The 23,083-nt window shown below is 31.2% G+C and overlaps 1 protein-coding gene across 1 annotated transcript in view; it reads right to left on the bottom strand.

Moving 5' to 3' along the window:
- LOC131841235 (homeotic protein empty spiracles-like) overlaps positions 1-19,437 on the bottom strand; it is a 33,252-nt gene extending 13,815 nt beyond the window's left edge. Inside the window, exons 1-2 of the mRNA XM_059189515.1 lie at positions 18,874-19,437; positions 2,126-2,298 (exon numbers count right to left, since the gene is read on the bottom strand). Coding sequence (XP_059045498.1) covers positions 2,126-2,298; positions 18,874-19,324 — 624 coding nt within the window. The 5' untranslated portion in view covers positions 19,325-19,437. The remainder of the gene's footprint in view (positions 1-2,125; positions 2,299-18,873) is intronic.
- Positions 19,438-23,083: the final 3,646 nt, after the last annotated feature.

Genomic DNA, 23,083 nt, shown 5'->3' on the forward strand with positions numbered 1-23,083 from the left:
TTAAATTTAATTTAGCATTATCAGCATAGAAATATTATACTGTAGGAGGTAGTAGATGCATAATTGTTGTCAAGATCTTATCACTGTTCTTACATAGACTATTAAAAATGAAATTGCGTTACGCATCTATGAGCATAGGGTAGAGAGGATGTCTAAATAGCATAAACTTTATTATTCTGACCTTTAGTAGCTGTAGTAGTGTTGGGTAAAATGTAATAAAGTTATAAAATGAGAATAGGAAATTACAAAATCTGAAAAGCTATATAAGCTATATCTAAAATTATGTACTATAAGTACATAATAAATAGATAAGTACAATATTTCGATATTAAGTAAAATACGACAATATAAGGTAATAAATACAGTTGGCTAATTTGGATAGAAAATAAGAAATAAACCAACAATTAAATAATTTCAGAAAACTCTTAAAAATATAGTTCAATATTTTCTCTTTCAAAAGGTGTTAGTTAAAAGCTATTAACTAGTTAAAGTAGCTATTAAGTAATTACATAAACAAACTACAAAGTGAATTACTTGAGATTCCATTGTAAATAGAGTAAATATTTATGTGTTTGTAAATATTTATAAATAATAATGTATGCTTAAAATATTTTAAAATATATTGAAAAATATATTATGGATATATTACATTTGCATATAACCTAGCCAAGTTTATAGTTAGCAATCCATAGAAGCAAACCTTATCAATTGTAATAAAAATAATTAAAATCTGATCAGAATTGAAAATATGTTGTATTTTTCGCAGTTCATTGATAAATATAAGCAAACAATAACACATACATATACTTATTAAGTACCTTGTAATCAGTAAGTAGTGTTTTAGCTTATTAAAAATATCGTGTTAGTGTTACTATTTTTTGCTGTCGGTACGCACGGCGCAGCGCACGCTATACACACCTAATGATCCAGTAATCAACTTTTTGCTTCCAACTGCAACTAATTAGTGACTGCACTGATACATTTGAAGTTATTTCATTGTTTTAGTTGCTAGGCATGAGTTGGTTTCTTATCGCCTTTTTTTAATAATTGAAAGTTATTATCGTTAAACGGTTTTTAAGTATAGAATTCGCGCAGTTATGCGTACTTTTGCATAGTTACTTGACGCCATGCAATTAACCATAGCTCCTGTCATCTTTAATCTATAATAAAAATCGACTATGTTTATGTTTGGTCGTATTATACGTATACACAATATTACATTTTTTATAGATGTTACATACATTATTACAATTTACATTGGTAGTTCTTACTATGAGAATTTTTGGTGTTAGTCCAAATAGGTATATGAGTACTAACATAATATGCATTGACATTCAATACAGCCTACAAAATAGTATTTCTACTATTTTTTTATAGACTACTTAGGTATTTTAAATGTACCTAAACTAAATATGTAGAAAAACACAAATATTTCGATAATTTAATTAATGATTTACGGAATCATCATCTTTTCATAACATAAGCAGGTATCTACCTATGACTGTCTTATAATTTATTTAGGTACATCTTATAATAATTTCATCCTATGTACTACTGAGTATGTATACTGAGTTGTTAATAAAGTGATTATACTGTTGTATAATAACAATACCCATATTAATAAATCCAAAGACATGTGATCGTTCGAATAATGTTGCGTTTAATCAAAACATTAACGCGTCTGAATCTTGGATATTATAAAGGTATAGGTATTTTTTATTTATGTTATTGAAATATATCAATATTTATTTAAAAGAGCAACACACAAGTTTCTTGCTTATTCTTCTTGTGATGAATCTGCATTCCGAATAAGCGGTAGGATAAAAAAACTTGACTATTCAAAAGTGCTTATATTAAGTTTATTTGAATAAAGATTATTTCTATTTCTAAATAGGACACATGCTACCTGAAGTAAAGTGATAACCGGCGCCTATGTACATGAACAACATCACGTGACACCTGTCATATCACTCATACTTTGTCTATCCAGAACACTAATGTTGACATAAGAGGCCTCTTATATTATTTTAATTTTTGTAATTTATTTTATGTTTTATATTTTTAGATTCAGATTAGAATTAATTCATCTAGTTTTGATACAAGTTGTAAAGTAAACTTGACTAACCTGCGTTTCTGTGAGACTTAATGCCTGTGCTAGCTGTTTTCTCTCCGCCCCGACCACGTAATGATTTTTCTCGAAGGCGTGCTCCAATTTGAGAAGCTGTGATGGAGAGAAGGCGGTTCTAATTCTTTTCGGTTTTCTGAATGGTTGCAGGAGGAACCCAGGTATATCTGGACCTAAGACAAAGAATGCATCAATTAGAACATATTTTTTAATATTTTTATAAATTGTAAAAGTCTCTTACAGAAGTTAACCAGTAACTTATCTAAACGAAGTATAAACCTGTATTTTAGGTACCAACCTAAAATACAGGTTTATACTTCGTTTAGATACCAGGGAACAATGTAAAATATGAAAATTGCAAGAGAAATAAAATTAGAATAATATTATTATTATTATTATTAAGTTTCTCCTAATATACATCATAAACAAATAGACAGTCTGCCTAAAGAAAGTCTTATCTTATAGTGGGATGATACTACCTATCTACTGCGAATGGTAAGCGACTAGACGTACAAGTATAAAATAATAATTTTATACCAAAAAGGTATTTTTAACGATCATACAATTGTATTTAATTAACACAATTTAAGGAAATCTTTAACGACATAAATGATTTGTTTTTTTATTTATTTTCCTCGAGCGATATGTGAGTATCTCATTTAAATGTAGTAATAAATCCAAGTAAGTGAAAAAAACTACAAGGCAACCTTCACTGCGAGAATATATTATCTATGACTATTGCGTTATAAAAAAAATCCTTTTATCACGAATAAATCTATGTCAATCACGACAAAATGAATATGGAACTGTCACTTTAGGAATAGCCTATTTCTTATAAATATTTATTAAATGAAACATAACGCGAATAATATAATATTTCTCACTGACTTTTAGGATATGGCAATACTAATAACAAGCTAAATGAATCCAAGAGACTTCAGCAAAATTGGTCCACTTAATTACCCAGCGAAATGTGGGCATTGTCTCTGACTAATCCCTGCCTGGGATAACAATCTAATATATAATACTACCACTCGGCCCGGCTTCGCACGGGTATACATGTACAATATATATAAACCTTCCTCTTGAATCACTCTATCCATTAAAAAAAGCCGCTTTAAAATCTGTTACCTAGTTTTGAAGATTTAAGCATACATAGGGACAGACAGCGACAGCGACTTTGTTTTATACTATGTAATGATGGTGATGATAATGATAACAAATAAAGGTATATTTTTCTATTAGATGATTTTTAATCTAATTTACTGTGCTATTAGTTTTGTTACTAATACATTTTTAGAAAATATAACTACAATTGACTCGCTAATTAAACTTGGCAAAAACACTATCGTTCTAATTGCCACATTTCAAAGGTACAATTATAATTTGCTTAGAATTTTTGACCTATCTACAATCGGGCACAGATTTATTCGCGTGTCAATCTGATAACCTTTGTATTTCATTTGATTTATTGTTTACAGACAACTTGGCTATTTTTGCTTAAAGATAAATAAGTGCATAATTAGACTGACATTTAAGTTTCTGTATAATAATACCATACCATGACATGCAGTGCTGATAGGGGGATATTAGCCTACTACTAGGTGTACCACACTGGGACTGAGCGGCTTGGCTTATGCTATTGGCTTTTATTTTATACTTAGCCGTATTATATATATATTTTTATTGTATTGCATTTTTAGATGTAGATATTAGAAATAGACAGACAGACATTGATAAAAAACCAATAATTCAATTTATATAACAGGTCTATTGTCTAGTGCTTTTAGTATTTTGATGTTTCTAAAGCACTATTAATAGCACACTCGCAGATAATCACAAGGAACGGTGTAATTATAAATCCTAAATATATATTTTATATATGAATTTTTGGTTACTCAAATCGAAAAGAACGAAAATCCGCACGAACTATCCTTGAACCTACGTGCCGCCTATTAAAATTAAATTAAACAAAGATTATACCACTAAACGATCGTACCGGCCCGAGAGGGTAATCTATCAACCACTTATGTTGTTTCACGTACGTTTACTAAGAATTATGAAGTAATGAAAGACCACAAATTATATACAGCTATTTCGTTTTAAATTGTTGCTTGCCTAGTAGGTTCGAGTTGAGTGACGTTTATGAAATATACTATTATTTTATGGGTCATTAATATTCGTTAAATGTTACTTAGATAATTATACGATTGAAATGTTTCGGCTGTTTCAGAGTATATATTACACTATACAAGCTACCCTGTCCTAAATTAATAAGAAAAAAAAGAACTAGCTTAAATGTGACGAATAGTAGATAAGCATGTATGTATATTATTATCCTATCCTATTTTTTTCTTAGTTTAGTTCACTGAGTAGGTAGTATACCTATTTGTAATTTTAATTACTGCTGTCTGTATGTGGGTATACTAAACTTTTTATTTAATTGCTGCACTAATAAATATTTTTATTTTGCTAAGTCTATTAGCCTTTTTTATTAATAAAAATGATGAATAATTAAATTTTAAATAGTAACCTACCCATTGATATTGAATTTAAAATTCCTCACGTCGTTATTTTAATTAAATTTCACATGTTTTTATAATGAATTATATTCATATAATATTGTAGAAAGTCGATTTAATCCTAAGAACGCTTTATTCAACTGTTTTGATGGTTTACATTTAAATATTATTACAGATAAATTTCATAGCTATACATCCTTATTTAATTTTTTTATTAATAGGTTTGTAGATCACAGAGTGTATTCGGTTAATTAGATAAAACAAATTAGTTCATTTTTCAAACTTCCTAATAAACTGTTACGGAAATTGCAATGTATTAAACGTGGGTGGTAAACGCCAGCATAGTTAACTGTAGACATACTGGTTCTATGCGTAGTGGCCTTGTGCCGTCGCCGCGTCGTCCTGATATATACTAATGACATTATAATTGCACGACGGAGCAATGTATGCCTTTGAGCAATATAAGCGAATGATTATATATAGATTGACAATAACAGAAGTTCTTGTCAATTAAATTATTACATAATATTTAATTATGTTTGCCAAATCGCATTATTAAGAGAATTATAAGTTATTAATTTGATTTACAGATTCGGTAGATTGTTAGTCTGTATATAAAATAAGGCCTGAAAAATAACGACAGTCATGACTTCATGATGGCAGGTGTGAGCGGTAAGAGAATAAGACAAATAGACTGCTGTTTAAGATGGTGACTATTGTAAGATGTATTCTAGGTGACGTAACGAGGAATTGTAAAAATATTTAATTGTAAAAGGCATCATTTGATTGTACCTATAAGGCATCTAAAAGTCTGCACATATCTACTATGAGTAAATCAGGTTCAAATACGGGTAAACATAAAATTGCAATTCGTGTGGAGTGTTCAAACACAAATACGTGCTTTAAGAATTAGCGTGAAGGTATTTTGTTTGGTTTGTCATAATCGTCTATTGATATTTCGTTTTGACGCAATAGATAGAGCTATTAGATTGGGTGAAGCTACGGTAGTGTGCACAAATGCAAGTAATTTCACATAACTATAAAAATACCTATTTAAACAGCATAGAAAACAATTCTGTGAATACTCAAAACATTTTTTTAACTCACCGTCAGCTAAGTAAGTTTGGCATAATAAGTTACAAAAAAAAGAATATTAGAAGTGATGCCCATCACCTATTGTGACCTCATGACAACTTGATGTAAATGATTGAATCACGTCATCATGAGAAGCCTCTTGTGGCCAATGCGTTGTTAAAACTTAGTAGCTCGGTCAACAAATAGAATAATTTTTACTACGTGTAAAATTGTCATATATGTTGTCTCATTTCCTTGGGATAATAAAAAAACCAGCACGAATACGAAGGTGTGGGCACAACTGGTTTTTAATAAACTCGGTACAGCTTTCCACTGACGTATGTAACGTGTAAAGACAAACTTGGAAACTCACAATATACCTATAAAATAAAATACAACAACTACATAATATAAGAGATATATTTAAGAAAAATATTCCTGATAAATTCGTAACGATGTGCTAAATAACCAAATAATACAGCCTACGAGTATCCCACAATCCTATAGATTGGCTGGTACATAATGTTAGCATTAAGCCGATCTATGGTACAAAATTTCAATAACTTTAAATAAATAAATAATAATAATTAACCTGGACAATCGTCACAGGGCCATCTAGACCCAAACTAAGCAGAGCTGATATTATTAGTCTGTCATGTATTCAGTATAGATCTGTTATGTCAGTCATCAGTTAACTGATATAAATGCTTCCATTTTTTAAATAATAATAATATACTTAGTATACAACCAGACCAATACTGTTTGTATCAAGCTTTAACTGCCTGTTGCACCGTACATGCAATCGAATTCGCGACCATCGGAAAGTAAGCCGAGTGCTAAACCACTAGATCACCGATACGATGATAGTATCCACTGGTGCCCCATCAGGCTAACGTCAGAGAGTGCGGGTGAGCCATTCCATCATCATCCATTACAAAAACATAATAAGTATAATATTTATATCGTATGCATTATTTTTATTAAACTGTGTATTGCTACTTAAAATTCCGTAGATGAACAACCGTCCATATAAAATACAAAGACTTTCATTGATAAGGTTACATTTTATACAGAAAGTTTCCAGCTGTCCCTTACAATGTCTTCTTTCTGACAATAATGATGATAATTATGATCACACGGACTCACAAGAGACGACTGACTACTTACTCGTACATAGTTACCATGCAGTTGCAAATTAAACAACTCAATCAGTCCCTAAAGTAACTCTAAAGAAAAGATAGTTATACGTGCATCGGATTTAAATAACGTGGGTTCCGTTTTGTATATTTTTTACAATAAAATAAATTTACAAATTGTCTTTTTAACATTTACAAAATAGTTTTTCATTTAATTGTGTATGATAAAATTTATTTAAATAAATCAGAGATTTTATTACTTCAATTATTATTTTTTAGTAGCTAATCTTAAGAAGATTAGAAAAATTTCTTAATTTGTTTTTATTTTAAGAGTGAATGATGAAAAAGTTAGTGATTTTTTTTTACTTTTAGAAAACTGTCGTAATATGAATCAATAATAATCATTCAGAATTTTATCACTTCCTAATTGTTTTAATACAACTGAACTAATTATTATTTGGTCCTTGACTGATATAATTAGCAAGGGCTAGTTACAATTACTAACAATCTGCTCCTCTACAGTATGTGGTTATTAAAACGTTTAAACAGATTAATAGATGAAAGGATCAGTTAATCTGAAGATTCCATATAACTTGGTATTGATCTCTAAAAGAGTTATTATTTTTCATTTATTACGAGCACTGCATTTAAGCTGCATTATAGTCTTATTTTCAATAAGGATCATTACATTTTGCACATTAAGTTGCAGGTAATCGTCGAGTAACGACAATTTAATTATTACTCTCGCTGCTGTCAACATAAATGGGAGTTTCGCGTGATATTATTACTGGTACGCATTGCAAATCGCACCAATTTACTTCACTAATGAGTTTCACACATTTTTTTACGACGTTCAAAGAAGCTATATGTTGCATTTTATGGCTTCCAAAAAATTAAGCGAGTATTAATATCACTGGGAAGAGATTATAATGTAAATTACCTACACTTCGTATACATTGTATTATACAACAATATACACGCTCTTCTTACTCACACTATGTCAAAAAAGTAGTCGATATAGTGAGAATTAACATCTCTTGCGTTCGAAATAGCATTGACCTTAAAGTATCCTTCAGACCGAAATAAAACGTAGCACGCATTGTTGATTCACTGTTCATAATAGAAATACACTTGATAAGGCTTATAGGATAATTCCAAAGTCTATTACAACGTTGAACTAATAATAGTTTACACGGTGAATGAAGAAATAAACCAACCACTCTTAACTTAACTATACTACAGGTACCTACTTTATTATTTATGCCTATAATATGTAGTTTCATCATGATATCATCATTCATCATAATCCAGATACCTGCATTGGCAAGGAAACTGACCTTACACGGTGTATACATGAACAGCACCGCTCAAGTTCAACCATTCCGAAGGGCCAAAGAGACAAACACCCATGCTCTCACTGCCATATCTCACCCAGCAACCGCAACATATCTTACAAATCAAGCAGCTTGGCGACAGAAATATGTGAGATAGAGGTATCCCTCGAAGACAGTGTACAAAGCTACCTCGATCTAACGTAGCAAAAAACGTAAAATTATCTCAATCGAGAATCGAACTGGGAACTTAATTTATCTGCGGCATAATTCAAACTCATAATTATTAGTTCAGATAACGATATGGCGTAACATTTCATTTTGTTATTGAAATACTTTTATCGCGAAGATAACCCTAACAGTGTCACGAAAACTATAAAACCAGAGTTTTATTACGACTGATAATTTGTTTTTATTGTTAGATCTATAATATTGTTAATTTATTTTAGTGTCTATTGCCTAATAATTACACATATAACAATATTTCTAACAATAATACAATTATTATTTAATGAACGATATACATTCGATTAGCAAATAAAATTGATCAATTAATTTTTAATTTTATCTGTGTGATCTTTACAAAAATATTTATAAATAAAACATACATGAGATACACAAAGATATGCTCCAAGTATTTATTATTAAGTGGATATACGGTGTTGGTATAATTACCTACCTAGACACGTTTATTTTACTTGGAGAAAATCTTCATGGAGACCCTTCTGTGAGACTCCTATTCAATAGAAACTCCAAGATTCCTGTTCCTCATCCAACGCCATGTGCCGGATTGCGGGATTGAATGGCAGTCAACCACCGCGACACCAACCTAAATACTAACTACTACGATTATAAATAAAAATAATTATGTTCTAGTCTAGATGATCGGATTGTTTAATGAACTGATTCTGTAAACACCTGAAACCACGTGAACGTATGTCCTTAAATGTATAACAATCATGTCATGTGCTTTTAATTTCGCGAGATAATCTTTCAAGTAAGACTAAATTATTTTTAGAGTTGAACAAACGTGAATAATAGCGTTTGTTAAAGTATATTTTAATATTAATAAATATAATTATGAAATTAAAATTTTTGAAATTGTAAATTATCCATAAAACTGTAATATTAATGATTTTATAGCAGTATCACTGACTAAAAAACAGCAATAAAATGTAATTTTATCATACAACGAAGAATGAACAATAAAAAAATATAATCAAACGCAATTTATCTACAATTGATTGATATAACGGTTACGTTATGAATAGATATGAACACCATAATTAGTGTGTATCCAAGTATTGACCGTTGATAGGAACTTGGACTATAGTTGAGATTTTAATTATAACAATTTCAATAAAGTAAATGGTTTATTACATTATACATTTAAATTGTTTTCTTTATAAGTAGGTATTAAATAAAAAACTAATTCAAGAAAACGCGTTCAAACAGACAGTTATATAATATTTTATGGGTATATGAAACTCACAATAAAGTAATTTAACGATTATCCGTAACTTTATATTCGTTTTTAACAAAAACTATGAGTCTTTATGGGCTATTAATGCGAACATTTCACACCATAAGATGTCTAATGGTCGTTATTCAATAAAGATTCTATTAATTGGCTATTGCTAGTAGGTAAAGGCCTACTGTGTTAATGTTTTGTCTATGACTACTTCTGTAATTTTGTTAACTTCTTTTTATTAAGTTTATATAGGTATTATAAAGACACTATAATAGGTATATTCTAAAAACAGTTTATATAAACTAACTTGGTCACTTTGGAACTTCAGTATTTCATTAAATAACGAGGGACATAAATTATAAAGTTATCTACAATAAGGTGAATTTGATTATAGTATGTACAAGTTTACCTATCTTAACATCAAAAAAACGGCAACTCGCAACTACTATAATAATATATTCAATAGTCTAGTCTTTATAAACAGTTGACCAACTACTTTTTCCAAACAATAACAACTCCGATTAATTAATCATAATTTCCGACTACCACTCAGACTGTGGAGTCGACATTGTAAATCATTTGTCTAAACTACCGATCACATCACTAACGAAATGGCCGAGCAGTAGTACCAACGTAACAGCCATTATAAATTGTTGCTTTAAAACGCCAGTTAATCGTCCCACACCATCGCTCAACAACAAAGTAGACTCAAATTACATCCAATTATAAGCCATTCAATCCTTTTTAAAGAAATACTATAAAAAACGGAGCCAACAATCGTGGTAATTAAGAAAAAGGCGCGTAACGAAATATGTGACTTTCGGGACTACCATGATTTTTATACAAACGATATCTACAAGAGTAACTGCATACCTAATAGTTAAGTGAAGTGTCGACAGAACGTTCAATACATTCTATAGAACTTGGTTCTTAAAAAATATAGGTATATGTAGGTATTACAATCGCTCGTCTAATTAATTAGGTAGCTACTTACCTATATATTAGGTGGAACTGATTTTAGCATCTACCTCAATAAAGAGTGTTATATATACCTATAGTTCTTATTCATATTAACAATAATATCTAATATCAACCTAGTTTACTTGTTTAATACATTATATAGTTATGTAAAGTTACGGTAAAAGAATTTTTATTCCTTTTTTTTAATTTAGAATATTTTCCTTATACACTCTTATATTATTTTTAAAATTAAGCATGAGCTACGGATATCGATAGTATCACCTCCATCACTGCCCTAAAAAAACAATCAAATTTCAAACAACAATACATCCGTTTATAATCGCTGACGTTGAGTCCCCGTCTCCGTGACATAAAGACTCTTTGTCAAAGTTATTATTTTTTTATTTTTGGCTACTACACCATAACCCCTCCATGTGACTGACACAATAAACTTTCACACAGTTACAACTGTAACTTGCATTAATTTGATGTTTTATTAAAAGAATACCCCACGAATTCTTAATACGCTTTAACGGGTTTTCAACTAGAAATTAACAGTTATGATGCAATATACATACCTATATCGAATAGGTATACATACATACCTACACAAAAAACTACAAGCACTTATAATATTCAAAATAGTTATTGCCAATAAAGAAGCAAATAATAAAACGACAGATGATATATCCAATTTAGTAGATACGTAAATTCCTATGACAGATATAAAAAATATACTTAGTTGTATTTTTTGCACACATCAGAATAAGTGACAACAACACTACTTGTTACGGTAGCCAGCATTCCAATTATTTAATGTTATACCAAAGAGAATTTTTACATTATATTTTGCTGCAAAAAAAGATCACGAAAAGCCGGTTTAATTAAAATTAAATTCTTTGACGCGGGTTCATAATAATATTATTGTTATTACACAAGGGTGGCAGTCAATTGAAGGGGATGCGTTATTTACCAGCAGAGCTTATTTGCTCAATAATATTTTGTTTGAAGCGGCGAGGGATGAAATAGATAGGTTTTTTTGTTGACGTTGATAATGGAGCAGGGGTGAAGCTACTCCCGTTTTTATAGTAAAGAGCATCTAATCATTATAGTATACTATTGGAGTCCGGATCGCCGGAACAATAGGGATCTAATTGGCGTAAGCTCGTTCTGTCAATTTTTTTATTATATTTGACAGGACATTACCACTTAAAATTGGGTGCCGACCGAACTAAATAACGCAAAATGAAGCAGCCATTGTAATTTTAAATCATACTTTAATTATTAATAATACCTATACCTTAACAATTCTCACAATGTTGTCTAGGCCCAAGGAAAACAGAGCTTGGTTTATGGATACTAGACAACTTATAGGTAGGTATAATTACATAGATTTTTTTTGTAAATTCATAACAAATAATAAACATAAAAAACACACAGAACAATTACAAAGAAACATACTCATGAATACAAATGCTTGCGTGGTGCGAGGAATCGAACCCGCGACTATCAAAAGTAAAGCGGTGTGCTAAATCGCTAGACTACCGAGGGTATCATTGATTGAATTGATCGACTTGTTGAATTAAGTATGTTTAAGTACTAATACACCACGATACTTGTCTCTCATAACTATTTTATTTGACAACGGCTAACGTCAGTGTTTTAAAGATATACCTACAACATTCCGACCTAGGGTTCGGTTGATAAAAATTTCTTGAATTAAACTATGTTTTACATATTAAAAAGCAATTGACCTGTAAACTGTACAATCATTTCAGTTTATTGAAATTGTAATCTTCAAAGATAGTCGAGTCCAAGTTCCATTCAGCGGTCAATACTTACTAATTGCGAGAGGTAGAGGGTGGGATTAGTCAGATTGACCTCCTAGTAGACTCTACCCTGGAAACCAACGTAGGTACATATAACCACCTTAATTGAACAAGAATAGAGTCAGTATCAAGACGCATAAAACTTATTTAACAAATCAAACAATAAAACAAGTTAAACCTGTGTAATAATACTATATTATGTAGAATATGATCTATCAGATATGAGATACTTATAAAATCCCGTTTTTTAAACCAACTTCCAATGAACCAGAACCAACCTACTACCTTTATTAGGTATTAGAAATTAGTAAATAATGAAACCAGTGAAAAAATACAGTTCTCATTACCAACATACAATTCCCTACCCCTTTCACTTAATAATAAATTCATTTATCGCTTTAATAATTGAAAGACGAGGGCATACCAAGTAGTTAATAATAAATAAGTATATTAAAATCAAATAAGCATTCAATGTCGTATATTATCTAGCAAAATTTAATAAACATCTACAATGTTGCACTAAGTACCAGTAATAAGTCTCATTGAATTTATCATTGTATAATTAAGATATCGGATTCATAATTACGACTAATGGGCAGCTACATTGTATGAAGTCAGAGGGTATCACAGCAGCCACTGGTAATTATGAAATGTGTCCAAAGAGGTTAGCGGTTAATGAGACATTTTTGATGCTGATGGATGATTGTCTCAGATTTTTTTAAAATAAAATTTAAAGGTACCTAAAATTTAAACATATGTTACACATATGTATGTACATGATTTTTTTATATTTTATAACTACACATTTCAATTACTATAAATATTATAGGTATTATAATGATTTAAATATATGATATTTCAACTATTGTATTTAATGTATACCTATGTATGTATATATAAATATACTAACTACCTATACAGTATACAAAAATCTATTAGTTCATTAGCCTCCTTAATAACTATAAAAACGTGTCTACTGGTTATTTTCTTTATATTTATCTATTAATTAACATTCCATATAATTAGGTATGCCAACTATCATTTTTACTTGTCTATGCGCCAGGACAATGGGAGTCGTGTATCAAAAATTAAAGAGCATGATGGAAGATTGCGGAAAGTGGCAAGAGCTCCTCCGACAAGAGGATAGCTCTTAAATTATGAATGAATGAACATGCCTATAGAATAGATTAGAAAAGTTTTTTTTAAATAAAGCATGTATCTTAGTAGAAAGTTTTAAACGGTAATTACTTCATATTTTCCTGGATTTCTTTTCTATGGCATGTTTTTTATAATAGCAAGTTTCTAACTCGGTATATATACGCACCCATATATATGTCTGCATGTTGTGTTACAAAAAAACACACAGATATGAGCTGAGCTATTATGACGAAATTTAATCAATAAAAATGACTGACTGCTTAAAACACTATCTATCTAATAAAAAATATCATTAGAAGTGTTACAAATACAATACCTACTCATTAGACGCTCCGTTAATTATCTAAAATGATAATTATATTTAATACAAATAAGTACAATGTACTTATCATATAAATAAATTATTGCTCATAAATATATCAACGCAATAATTTAAACATATTATTTACTAAGTATATTTTAATCGCGAATACATTTGCTTAACAAATAGACAGGTACAGAAAGTATCTTATGTCCTTTTCTATCTGAACCGCTAACAAAATACATAAATAATAAACTATGACTAACTAAATTTTAACTAACTTGAAAAATATAAATTAATATTGTACATATATTTCGAGCGGGGAAAGTTATTAGTAATAGAGCCCACCCACTGCTAATAGTGTATCACTTCCCTCCACCTTATATCTATAGAACCGCCGCCATTCTATTTTAACCCATAAAAAACATGTATTACAATATATTTTTGAAATAAGATCATAAGATATTGAATCGGAAGTTGAAGTATTAATAAATATAATCTAGGTATTGAAGCATGCGTGCGTTTTATGTCAATGAACGCTTATTTATAAAACTAACATATCCATCTTTTAGTGGGTACATATACCTAGGTATTTATTTATTTTCTGTAAAAAAAAAACGTAAGCACATATTACAACCAATTTAATGGATAAGCATTTAGTATGCTTTGATTCGACACTATTAGTCAAACACTTGACTTTTTCTGTCATCAAACTCAATAGCAAAATAGTATCAATAGGCACTTTGTTTAGTTCCATTACCACTTGCCAGTACAACAAAAAACGTGTCCAAAGAAAGACAAGTTGTTTAAAGGATTAATATTTTAATTTTTCTTTTGTTTTTTTCAAGTGCCGACAACGATCTCGTTGTGGCGAGAGATAACGGGTCTTTTTATCATAATGTTCTCGTGTTTCAAGATAAGCTACTATGTTTTTTGTTGAAATTATTCTGTCAACGGGACGCTGTTTCTTAATATTCAAACCGTGTTGGACATTTGATATTTATATCCAAGTGAATAGTGACACGCAATTATATTTTGTAGCTTATGTCTGGTAAAGCCTAAGTAGTTATGAATTGTTTTACTAATAATATAATACCTATAGGTAATAAATATTTGTAGAACTATATACAGGGGTGGAGCCGAGGCAACCTAGGCAGAGCCTAGTGCCTATGGCCCGAAAAGATTTAAAACTACCACAAGCAAAGTGTTAGTTAAGACTGAAAAATAGGCCCGGTATTACAATGTTTACGTATTTTACTGCACCACGAAAATAGTTTATTCTTATCGCCATGCTATAACTGATAAATACGAACATCGTAAAATACAATAATTAACATATGTCCAACTTTATTTTATATTAAATCAACTTAGTATAGAATAGTAAAGAAAAACATTGTTAGGTGTAATTAGACTCAGATTTTCTCACGAGACTACTGCACGCGGTTTTTCATGAAGTGTACTTATGGTTATTTAATAATTATTAAGGTTTCTTAAAGGTCTACTCTGCTACACGCACGTGACACCCCTGGTGTCTTAGGCGTTCATAGGCTATGGTAACCATTTACCATCAAATGTGGCGTATGCTTGATTGCCACCATCCTAGTATAAAAAAACCCAGATATGTACGTAATATACCTATTAGGTAATCACGTGTTACAATAGGTTACCTTTATTGAAATATTAAATAGTTATCCAACTTGAAATAATCATATGGACTTATTATAAACAATAGCGATAACGACAATGTTGCATACAAAACAACATAAATATTATACATACATATTTGTATAGCTAATATATTACTTCATTATTAATTGTCTTATGATCATGAAATAAATTATCACATTTTAAAATTCAGTCATTTTTTTATATATGTAATTGTAATTTTCTACCAGCTTAATAAACAAAATTCAGGACGAATTTGACGAGTATTTATTGTATATGTTACACAAGAAACGTGGAGATACACCATATTTTCTACTTATGTTTATAATTGATAAAGTTCAATTTCCTACTTCAAGATTAGACATAAAATTCAAATTTCAATGTAGGTTTATACACAACTTGATATGACCAACATCTCGGTAAAAATCTTTGTTCCCAATTTTATTTCTCCTGTAGTAAACAAAATCAATCACTATCTATGTGTAATTAAAAAACATGTGGCATCACAATTTTTTGAAAAAAAAATGTGATGAATATACGTACATTGCAATAATTTTATCAGATTAACTATTACCTATAGGTATAGGTAGTTACTACATTAAAATTAAGATGTATAAAAATCTTTCTTCTTCAACACCTACATAGGAATTACTCATCTTTTCAGTTATATCCAAACCAAAAATTTTTTCAACATTGCCATATAGTTAGTTATAATGAAAATATTAGTTTTTGTGTATTATGTAAATAGACAAAGCCACTCAAACTCAACAACGCGTAGGTAACCGACCGTTAAAATCTGTTATATGTAAAATATGTCAAAAATAATGTTATGGAGTCGAGGTAGTTTTTCATGATGGTGATTATTCAGTTTAATTACATAATTAAATAAGGAAATAAAGACATCAGAATATATAGTAAGCTCCAAAAATGTAGCTATTTTGGGAACATAAGTAGCATAAAGTCATAACATAATAACCACAAGTATAGCCATATCAACAAATGTAGATAATATATTTGCAAATAAATTTTGAGATCTGTGCTGCTGATTATTACAAATAGGAATATTTTGTTTTATAATTTTATATCTTTGGTACGCTTTTTAATTACACATTTATATTATACCTAATGCTAATATACTCTTAATTTACTACCATCTTTACTGATACATATATCTATCTACAAGTGTTTTAAGATTGGGTCATTATTCGTAGCATACTTAATTGACCTTTCAATCATTATTTTTTGGTAAACATCCATTTAATTAAGCGATAACTTACAGAGTTGTGCAAAATATAGATATTAAATTGGATTATAATTTATTTTAATGACATTTTTATTAGTTTACACTTTTATTACGATATAATGAGTACCTGCACATATATTTCACAGTACAGATTTACCCACAAAATATATACCGCATTACGAACCTACTACTAGTTCTACTACCGGCTTCGCACGGGCGTACATGTATTGTACATATATGTAAATCTTCCTCATGAATAACTATCTATTGCTAAAAACTGCATTAAAATCCGTTGCGCAGTTTAAAAGATCTAAGCGAACAACGGTAGCGGAAGCGACTTCCAAAGATGCCAATTGATAATAATATACGTAGGCAAGTAGGTGCTATCTACCTACTAATAGGAACTGCTATTTGTGCATACCGTTATGACATATTTCTACCATAAAATTTATTTATTAAACTTCTGTTTAAATTGAAACAACATATTTACTCTAGAATGTAAACAATACAAACGAATTTCACAGAAAAAACTTTGTTCTGTGATTTTGATCATGTACCATGCAAATAGATAGGTATACCTACATTAGGTACCCAGCTCTCTCACTTAAGTACTTACATCCCTCACGTATATCTTATAAATACCTACCTTAAGTACATATAGATAGGATACACCACGCACATCTTATCAATGCGAAACTTTGTATGTATGGATGTTTGTTACACTTTTACGCAAAAACTACTGAACGGATTTTGATGAAACTTTACTGGTAATATAGCTTAGATATGCGTCAGAATAACACATAGGTTATATTTTTTATTGAAACCGCGGGCACTTATAGTATTTATACAATACAATAGATCTGCTGTTTTGAAGAGTTCTAGCGGCTTGAAAATTAAAATTTAATTCCTTATGTTCCGTCAACACATGTCGGTACATATATTTAAAATTAATTAATCTTAGGTATAACAAATATAGAATGTAACAAAACACAAAACAAGACACATAATATAAAATAAATAAAAGGAAGTAAAATGATTTCGAAATCTTTTATTGATCCGAGATTAAGTACATCCGAAAATGCCGTACACAAATCATTATGAGTATCTCAGATTGTGATAGGTGAAAATAACGAAATGTCATATAAATTGCAGTATTTCAACAGACCTTTACATTTATCAATCTATTCATATAAGCGCTACAGACAAGAGTTCTTTTTCAACATGCATATGCATATCTCTAATTTAGCCGATGTTGATATAGATATAGGGAGGCCCTTGCCGATAATGTAACACTTTCGCTCGATATCTCTCGAATCAATAAATATTTAACAAAATAGAATTTATACAAAGTCTTCTGAATATGTCTATCTCACCTATTTCAGTCTCCAAGCCCCTTGTGAGCAGTTTTTCGGTTTAAAGGGTAGAATGAACCCTTCGTCTTCCGGAATGGAAAGACTTAAGGGGTACTACCTACCATCACTCTTATGACGAAGTGATGTCCTTGGTAGGTCCATATAGCGACAGTTGATATTTACCATCAAATTGGCCGTCGGCTTGTTTCCTATTCAAATTAAATCTTTCAAGAATTTTTCTTCCACATTCACTCACATATATTTCCTCATTTCATCAGTACTCTAATCCATATTTATTATAGCCTGTAGATATCGACGATGGTGTTAGACAGATACTCCTGGAATAACCTATGCTAAAGCAAAATTTCCACTCTATATTTTTCGTACCTTACGGTACATATCTGAACACCATTCCCTCTTTGTTCTTTTCTCTCATATTAAGGTACTTATCACACTAGCACAGAACTGTAGATATTAATACTTGCATAGGTATTAATGTTGCTGTATTAATACAGCGTCAAAATCATCAAAAGATAATATGCGATGTTACACCTTTAGTGAATTTCATGATAGAAAGCATAAAGCATGTCTACGCATTATCCCCAATAAGTGTAGCTATAATTGGATTATACCCATCGCTTATATAACTAAGGTAAGGCAAACTATATGTCTAGCTTAAAGTAAAATTGTAGTATAAAATTCTTACCTCCAGGAAACCTGTGTGGAAATATTCTCCCGTGCCTGTTGATTAGCCATGGATATAATTGATAAGATTCTCTCGGCACTGGAGCGGCAGGATGAGGTGGAGGGTGTGGTGGAATAGGGCCTCCAAACCCTTGCTGCTGATGAGCAAGTGCAGCGGCTAACGCGGCGCCTTGAAAGTGCGCAAGGAACTGGTGATGGTGACTCTGAGCATCCAAGTATGGTAGCCTCTTCAAGTCAGGAGTCGGAAAAACTGCTGGTAAAGCACTAGGCCGTAATAAAGGGCGCGGTGATGGACTTCGAGGAGAAGCGACCGGAGAGGGCGATCCAGGACTGGCTAGCGGCGGCGACGCATGTTTTGCTCTCTCTGAGCCGCCAACTATACTGTCTATACTAAATCCTATTTTCGGCTTCGATGGCACCGCCACCACAGGGGTCGGTGCGAGAGGCATCATGCTTTTGCACACAACGGGTCCGTCACAAAAATATTCACCAAATCTCAGAAGCACATGTTACACAGAGCACAATCCATTTTCGTGACGCGAGTACGCGATACGAACGCCGTGGTGGCGCGCGACCGAATGAGCCCTCTACACTCAATTTTCGCCCGACCAGCGAGAAAAAAAAATAACGAACATGGACGGCTGTGCGCTGATTGGTCGACTTAATCCAATGGGTGTTGACACATCGTTGAAATGCACTCTTTATTCGGATATCTGCGTCGCTATTGGGCGAAAGGCGTGCAGAGGTGTTATTTGAATTTGGAACGCTTTCCGAGTGGGCGGTTTAAGTTAAGAACTTGTGATTTAACCAGTCAAATGGGGTTTTACATCACATTTGTCCGCGATGATGGGGATGTTCGTGCTTTTGAATTTTGTTGGATGTGATTCAATTAAGGCACCGATTGGGTAGGTTAGTATACCTTGGTTTGCTCGTTTTTGATGTTTCGTACGCGCGATGCCCGTCCGTATCGCTCGAGCTCCGTATTTGGAGTGTAATACTTTTTAATTGACTTTGATGCTTTATTAGCTGAAATGTCGCGACTCGCGATACAGACACTTAGGTATATAAAATCCCGAGAGATTCCGTCGGTGAAAATAATTTATTTTGCACAAACGGACCTCTTATCTTGTATCAATTTCTGTAATTATTTTGTTGATATTAAAATAATTGTTGCCGTATGATTACTTTATGTTGTTGATTTAATTTTTAATGAAAACCGATAAGATTTGAATTTCACGCAAATTTTACGCCATTATAAACTAAACAGTGTTTGGTAAATACTTTGATTTTTTAATTAAAATTGGTATTGCTCACCATTTGAGTGTGAAAATGATTGATTTTTGTTCTTCAAAAAGGTTGTTACTGGATTCGTATTACAGGATAGATATCTTTGTTACCTAAATAAATAAATAATGTAGTATGAAATTATTTATTGAAAAGGTTGAAATTGATATGTACCTACCTACTAGCTCCCGCCAACTCCCGCATTAGTTTTATACTTACCAACTAGGTACCTACTATATACCTACCTATATTTAGATATGTAATCAATTAAACTATTTTAATTTAGCAAAAAGAAGACATACCTACATATAGATAAGTACCTAAATAGGTGTAAAGTAGTTATCTAAGTAGATACTACCTATACCTATATCTACCATTTCGTAAAATATTTAATCAAATATTATTAAGTGTAGTAAATTTCAATAGTAAAGTCTAAGTAAATTTCAAAAGCAATTAACGTATTTTTAGTACAAAACTTACAACAAAAGAAGCATTCTTTTTATAAGTAGGTAGTAGGTAACTCAAATATGGATAACAATTATTGAAGAAATAAAAAAAATCACCTACAGTTACTTGATAAGAGATTAATGAAATAACTTTATCTACTTTTTAATGACATTATAAAACGCCCCACATAGGTACTAACTACAGTAAAATCTGGTAATAGGCAATACCAAAATATTAATAGGCATATCGCGTGTTATGCCTAGACTTTTTTTATGATTAGGTATATTTGAACAGATAACAATTAGGTATTCTCAGCTCTACCTACGATTGACTAGAGAAATACCGCATGGTTAAGAATCTACAGAAATGGGCCCAGATATTTGATATTTATTTACCTAAGATAGGTATAATTTAAATTTTGCGTTAAGTATTTAAGTACCTACCTAATATTCTGCTTTGAAAAGGTATTACCTATTCCTTGACATCATTTAGATCGTCGTGACCTAGTCATTCACTACTCTGACTTACATCCGTCGTGAGTTCAAATCTAGCCGCCATCAAAAACATTTTTGTATCAATTTATATTTCGGATTAACTCTCCGATGAAGGAAACACCGATATCAAACTACAAGAAAAATTCGAGCGACGGCAATGGGGTCACCACCTTCCATGTTTAATTCGAATGAGAGCATGTCAAATGTTATTGTTTTTGTCGTTCATCATAGATAATATTGACAGTTGACAATAACTGTGACTACCCTATCTGAGATAAACGTCGTAATAGTGTATGATATTATTGACATGGTGAGGTGCCTATAATTATTAGGTATAGATAGTCTATTTTTATTTATATCAGAGATTCTAAAATAAGCTATGTTGCCAGCTTTTTGCGATTCTTAAATCAATATTGTGGCACTATTGTAAATTAATAGATAGATATTAATTACCGATTTATATTGGTTTCGTTGTCATATGTAGGTAATAGATACCATGTGAGTTTTCATTTAACACGCATTAACATAAATAAATAAAGTAGATACTACCTACATATTAGGTATAGATTCCAGGTATTTATCAATATCTATAGGATTGTGTTGTTATATCAAATTAGATTTATTTTAAAGACACATCCTATGTATTTCACTAAAACAAAGACTAACTACATTTTTTATGAAACATATGATCATATGATTTCATTTTATAAAACGTAGGTACAGCTAAGTATTTAAAATATTTAGCCGTTTGAAAAAAGTGTTTGACATTTTTTGGCACCAGTTATTGTACCCACTCAGAAGGTACCACCTATGCCAGGTATTAGGTTCACTGGAAGGAAGTAAGTCCACCTTTGCTCACATTAACTCTAAATAATAATATCATTGTATTATCTGTGAAATAAAGATTATTTAAAAAAAAACTTAATTGGTTTGTAGCCTTTAGGTACCTACCTAACTACTATAATATATCTACCATAAAAATTACACTATGTACGGAAACTAGAAAAATGTATTTTTGTGTTGTTTAATACAAGGACAGTAATGAAAACAATAGTAGGTACCTACCTAGAGAAAGAGTGACGCCAAGCTTAGCTTAGCTTATTTTGCATATCTAGTGGTCTGCAGAGAAATTATTGATTTTGGATTAGACTTCATAATTATTAGAATCATTTGTCCAAGCCCCCCTTTTTTTGAAGCCCCCCAAGACACTTTTGGAACACTAAGTATATCTCGGGAAGGCTAAGGTCACCAGGACAGGCACTTGGAAAACGAATCTACTAATTACAAAGCATATCCTAAAACCAATAATTTCACAGTAAACCACTAGGTACCTACCTATGCGAAATACGGGCGAAATTATTGGGAGACTTTGGCGTCACTCTTTTTAAAATAAGTTAATAAACTACGAAGAATGTTTCTAAAATAAAAAAATAAGATGCAATAAATCAGTATCGTCAGCCAGTACTACCCCGCTGGTAACATAAATTTGACATTTACCTACACCTGTCAATTTAGTCTCCGAAATTTAAAAAACTGGGCATAGCTCCATTTATTGAAGTCGATAATTAATGACACGAAAATTGCAAATTCATATTCTACATACCTGGACAATTAGATAACACAGCGCCGTCTAGCCCCACACTAAGCAGAGCTTGTATTCTGGGCATTTAAGTACTAGACATCTGATATAAATACTTAGATTTTTTTTGTAAATACATACATGATACATAGAAAATACCCAGACCGATATAAAAAATCATACTCATTAATACAAACGCTTGTACCGTGCGAGAAATCGAACCCGCGACCATTAGAAGTAAAGCGGTGTGTTAAACAGCTAGACCACCGATGCCGTCATAATGGTTAGCTATCTATTTACCAGCCCGCAACAAATGCTCAGTTACTAAACAATTAGGTATCAAAACACGCCCTCAACCGTCAGTTTGTTCAGCAGACCTCTATTCAGTTATTCAAATGAAGTCACGC

The sequence above is a fragment of the Achroia grisella genome, unplaced genomic scaffold (assembly GCF_030625045.1).
Source record: "Achroia grisella isolate CSIRO2021 unplaced genomic scaffold, CSIRO_AGI_Agris_v1 utg1576, whole genome shotgun sequence".
NCBI classification, from domain to species: Eukaryota; Metazoa; Arthropoda; class Insecta; order Lepidoptera; family Pyralidae; genus Achroia; species Achroia grisella.